This window comes from Cystoisospora suis, assembly GCF_002600585.1.
Source record: "Cystoisospora suis strain Wien I chromosome Unknown contig_108, whole genome shotgun sequence".
Classification (NCBI taxonomy): domain Eukaryota; phylum Apicomplexa; class Conoidasida; order Eucoccidiorida; family Sarcocystidae; genus Cystoisospora; species Cystoisospora suis.
Window position 1 is genome coordinate 22,764 of NW_027152910.1, and position 5,344 is coordinate 28,107.

Genomic DNA, 5,344 nt, shown 5'->3' on the forward strand with positions numbered 1-5,344 from the left:
GGTTTGTCTCTCCATTCGTCTTCTTCTCGATCTCTCCTTCCCGTCTTTCACCTTCGTACCGAAAAGAAGAAAGAGAAGAAGAAGAAAGAGAAGAAGAAGAAAGAGAAACAAAGAAAGGAAAGGAAGGAGGAGAACTAGAAGGGTTTAATCTTAGCCCTCTGCTTCTTCATCGCCACTTTCAATCGCATCGATTTCTTTCTCCTTTGATGGATTCTTCCAAAGAAAAAGAAGAAAAAAAACAGACTGAGAAGAAGCATGTAGAAAGAGGAGAGGTCTCTTCGTCTCCTTCTTCTTCTTCTTTATTCTTGTTGTCATCTCTCTCTTCTTCGACTTCTCTTCCGTCTTTCTTCAGGAGAAAGACTGCAGAAGAGAAAGAAGAGCAGATCTACCTAAGGTACCTAGAGAATAATATAGAAGAAAGAGAAGAAGAAGGAGAAAGAGCAGAAGAAGAAGAAGAAGAAGAAGAAAGAGGAGAAGATCACGATGAACGTTCTTGTCTCAAGAAGAAAGAAGAAATCGAAGAGAAAGAAAGGATCAAAAGCACTCTTCTTGAAGATCCTGAAAATAATGGAGATACCTCTTCTTCCTCTCTTTCTCCTTCTTCTTCTTCTTGTTCTTCCTCTCCTTCTTCTTCTTCTTCTTGTTCCTCTCCTTCTTCTTCTTCTTCTTCCTCTCCTTCTTCTTCTTCTTCTTGTTCCTCTCCTTCTTCCTCTTCTTCTCTGTATGAAAGAGAGAAGAGAGAAGTGCGTACATCAGAAGAGCTCTCAGCGCCTCCAGATGTGTTGTGCTTGCATGGAGAGAGAAAGAAGAAATCGAAGATGAGGGAGAAGAATAGGCTCTATTCGTGGCGGTCTATATTAATGGAGAAGCACTTCCTTCAGCTTTATGAAACTTTCTTAGAGAAACCTTGTAGATTTCCTCTCCATCTTCAATGGCTACACGACGTCTCTATGAAGCAACGTGAAGAGAATCTTCATCTTCTTCTTTTTCTTCATTCTCTTTATCTTTCTCGGCACCAAGAAGATTTGCATGTACAGCAGCAAAAGAAAGAGGGAGAGGAGAGGTCTTCCTATAGCCAGCATAAAGATCAAGAAGAAGAGAAGAAGCTCTTCTTCTCTCCTAAAGAGGTGTCTTCGTATCATCGTGTTCCATTCTCGAGTATATCTATGGATCAGAAGGATTTCCTTTTAAGTGATAAGAAACTCAGGATAGATCAGAAGATTCGATTCAAGATAGAAGAAGATCTCTTGAAACAATGTCTACCTGGCGGGTGTATATACACCGTCGCCTCGATGAAAGATCCTCGGCTCTTCTTTTTGGCTGCATGCCCTCCTAATCAATCCGTACTCCAGCATTTCTTTCAGGTTATCTATGAAACGACTTTATATCAAGATGAGAATCTTGTCTATCTTCCTTCTTCTTTCTCTCGAGTAGCTAAAATGAAGAAGGAGAAGAGTCGAGAAGAGGAGAAAACAGATGAAAGAAGAAAGAGAAGAGAAGAAGAAAAGAATGAAGAGATATCTCATTCTACCGCAGCAAACAGTCATGAACCTCTTGCTAAACCTTTCAGTCATTTTAAGTCGACTCATATATCTGAGGTGTATAGACACCCGAGGTACAATATCCTAACAGGCCAAACATTGCATGCAGGGAGATACGGCCATAGCCGAATAGCTCGATGGATTTCCTCCTCGATTCACAACGACAACTTCAGAGATTTACTTCTCTATCCTCTAGAAATTCTACCTTTTCATATCCACAGAGAAAGGTCTTCTCTTTCAGCTCCTCCCTCCTCTTCTTCTCTTCACGGCACCCATCCAGAGTCTTCTTCTTTTTCTCTTCTCGATAATAAGATGAATGTCCCAACGGAGAGAGAAAGAAAAGAAAGAAGATTACCTTTCAAAGAAATCGCTACGCATCGATTAGATAGATGGCAAGAGATTCTGCAAGATCCCTTTAAGTAGATGTGTTCCTAGAGAGGATGGATGAAGAAAAGAAGAGAGACGAAAAAGACAAGATTCCTAGGTCTTTTGACTTTCCATGAAAGAGAAGAAAGAAAACGAGAGAGAGAGAGAGAAAGAGAAAGAAAGCAATGCATATGAATGGAGAACGTAGATAGATAGATAGATTAAAGATAGAGAACACATAGAGACAGAAGAATTCCATTGACTAGCTTTATCTTAAAGCCTTCTGCCTTCCTCTTCTTCTGGCACATTCATTACATGAACTTCTTCTTAGAGGAAATGTGTTCGGTTTCGATTCTTTCTATTCATCTGTCTCGAGTTCTTTTCCTTTTCTATTCTACTCCTTCCATCCGTTAATTTCTATCTATCTTTCATCTATCTATCTATCTGGAGGCTATCTGTCTATCTTCATTCTAAATCTCTAGTCTCTCTATTTATTTATTTAGTTAGTTGTGGATCGCAACTTCTTTCTTCATCTCTGCCTACCCTACGGCAATCGATCTTCTTTCTCACTCTTTCTTTCTTTTTCTTCTTCTTGTTCAAGTCATCTTTCTCTCTCTCTGCTTCTCTGTTCTTTTCTCTTTCTCTTACGTCCAAAGAATCTGAAGCCCCACTTCTTCTGTATCTTGCTTTCTCCGAATAGAAACCGATCTCGCAGGATTCTCGTGTCTATACATCGGAGCTTAGATCTCCCCTCTATACCCTATACATCTACTGTGTACATACACCGCCATTCTAGGTGTCTGTGTAAACATGTATCTTTCAATGAATAGGTAGGTGTATGTACACCGAGATTTAAATGCCTACAAAGAGAGAGTGATGTGTATAGATGTGTATGTGTAGTGCGTGTGACTCTGTAGGAATCTCTGTGCCTATGTACAAGAAGATGAAAGGAAGGGCAAACCAAATCGAAAGCGAAAACGTTCTCTACCACTCTATCACGCTTGTCAATCGTGAGCTATACATGCACATATATCTATATCTATATATCTATATATATATAGATATCTATGTATGACGTCGCCATCGTGATCGGGTATCTCCTGAAGTCCCATGAGATTTATTCTCTCTCTTTCTCTCTTTGTCTATCCAAACTTTTAAAGTCCTTCTTCTTCTTCCTCTCTTGGCAAGTCGCCTTTCGTTCTTTTCTTTCTCTTCTTTCTTTTTTTGCCTTTGTCTGAAACACGCGGATGGCGTAGACTGGACAACGACCTCTCCCTTCTTTCAAGATAATAAGCATCCAAGTGAAAGAGGCCAGAGAGAAGAAGATAGAGAGATAGATAGACAGAGAGAGAGAAAGCAGAGAGAAAGGAGAGAGAAGGAACGCAGGAGGAAGAGGGACAGTTGGGTCTTCTTCTTCAGAAGTTTGTATCTTCCATTGCTAATGCGACCGACACCATCTTCTTCTCTGTGTTTATCTCTCTCTTCTCCGAACGTTTGAAAAGAATGAAAAGACGAAGAAGAATGAAACAAAGAAAAGAAAAGGAGAGAAAAGAGAATGAATGGATGAGGGAATACATAAACAAATCTCATCCATTCATTCATTCCTTGAAAAGAGAGAGAGAGACTTCATTCAAACCCCCTTCTCATTGGGACCTTCCCCCTATTCTGTTTCTATCTCTCTATAGCCATAATACACAATATACTGTCCAGGTAGAGGCAGCCTGTGTGTCTCTATGGAAGTGTCTCGTGAGACATACACAGACATACATACACAGACATACATATACATATACATACATACATACATACATAGACATACATACATATACATACATACATAGACATACACAGACATACATAGACATACACAGACATACATAAATACATGCATTAAGGAACCTGCTGTGCAAGAACCTCGCCTCTTATCAGCACGATCCTCTCTACACGTACTTCGCATATGGCTACATACTACATACATGCATATCTATGTCTATAGAAACCTATCTATGTATATATATGCATAAACAGAGAGAGAAAGAGAGAGGCGATTCCTGTGTGGGGCGTGTCTCTTTGTCTGTGAGGGGGGCGCTGGAGGAAGAGTTTAGTAAGGAGTGAGAAGAGACAGGCTCATCGTAGTGACTCCATCAGATTAAAGAAGAAGACGAAGAGGAAGAAGAAGAAGAGGTGCTGTGGCCTTTCATATCGATACAGGTCTTGATCTGGGACTTCAGATACTTCGCCAAGCTTGTATTGATGAACGTCAAATGACCTCCTAACAAAGAAGAACGCAAAAGAAGAGAGAAAGAGAGAAAGAGAAAGAAAACGGAAGGTGATTTGAGTGTATCTATCTATTTATCTATACCTGTCAAACAAGATGTAGAGAAGGAGAGAGAGGGAGATAGATAGATCGAGATATAGAGGGATAGATGGAAAAATGAACGGATTGAACGGAGGACTTGTTTAGATTATCTCTCGTTCTTCTTCTTTTTTCTTTGCCTCTTCTAGTGACCCCCCCCTATAGCAGTAGATATTTCGACCGAGGTAGTATAGACACCGCTAGAGTAATAGATAGATCGTTTAGAGATCAATACAGCAAGGCAGATAGACTACAGATAGATTCCAGATAGATACGCAGGTGTATATACTCGAGAGTTCCTCAGTAAGCCATCGAGAAGATAAGAGAGGAGGAAGAAAATTTAGAGAAGAGATAGAAATAGCAGTTTGTCCTAATGCTAGCGGCCTGCCCCTGTCCTATGTAGAGAAGTAGAAGAAATTAGCTTTGACGTGTAGAGAGAGAAGAAGAGAAGAATAATCACGTCTTCTACAAGACTGTCTTCTTCTCCTCTTCTATTCTCTCTTCCTCGGCATCGTCTTCTTCGTTGCCTCCCCTCTCTCACTCGAACTTCTGCCTGTCTGTCTTTCCTTCTTCCCCCTTTATCACTCTTTCTTTCTTTCCTTCCAACGAGCTTTTCCCGCTCTGAATCAGCTACTACAGATGCATCTACACCCTTCTACCTCTTCAAGCATATATATATATATATAGATAGCTATATAAATCGATATATATATTTATCTGTATATCTATATACACGCCCTGTTACCTGGTAGAAGATAGTGCAGAACCAACAGAATAGCGTCCGGTCGTTTCGCGAGCTGAAAAGATAAAAACATGCATGCATGCATGCACGCCTAGGCATCCCCCCCCGAGCATCGACATCCTCATCGCTGTGACACATGTTTGACTGAAGAAAGAAAGGCAACCGAAGATGAAAGAAGCTTTAGAAAGAAGGAAAAGGAAGTGAAAGGAGGAGGGAAATAAAGAAGGGACAAGTATAGCAAACAAGCGACGATAGAAAGAAAGAAAGGCTCCTTTGAAGCGAAAAGACAAAGAAAAAGATAGAGGGGCTTCATGAAAGAAGCTAGAGCAAAGAGAGAAC

At 40.4% G+C, this 5,344-nt stretch overlaps 1 protein-coding gene across 1 annotated transcript; it reads right to left on the reverse strand.

The window, feature by feature from the left end:
* Positions 1-3,080: 3,080 nt before the first annotated feature.
* On the reverse strand, positions 3,081-5,065 carry CSUI_000234 (uncharacterized protein). Its single transcript, XM_068060468.1, has 2 exons — positions 5,009-5,065; positions 3,081-4,177 (listed from the first exon to the last, which is right to left on the reverse strand). Exon 2 carries the CDS (start codon positions 3,507-3,509, stop codon positions 3,189-3,191), a length of 321 nt encoding a protein of 106 aa, XP_067927558.1. The 5' UTR covers positions 3,510-4,177; positions 5,009-5,065; the 3' UTR covers positions 3,081-3,188.
* Positions 5,066-5,344: the final 279 nt, after the last annotated feature.

Excerpts from the sequence above, each read along its gene's own strand:
- CSUI_000234 (XM_068060468.1), bottom strand. The coding sequence starts at position 3,509 with ATGAATGAATGGATGAGATTTGTTTATGTATTCCCTCATCCATTCATT.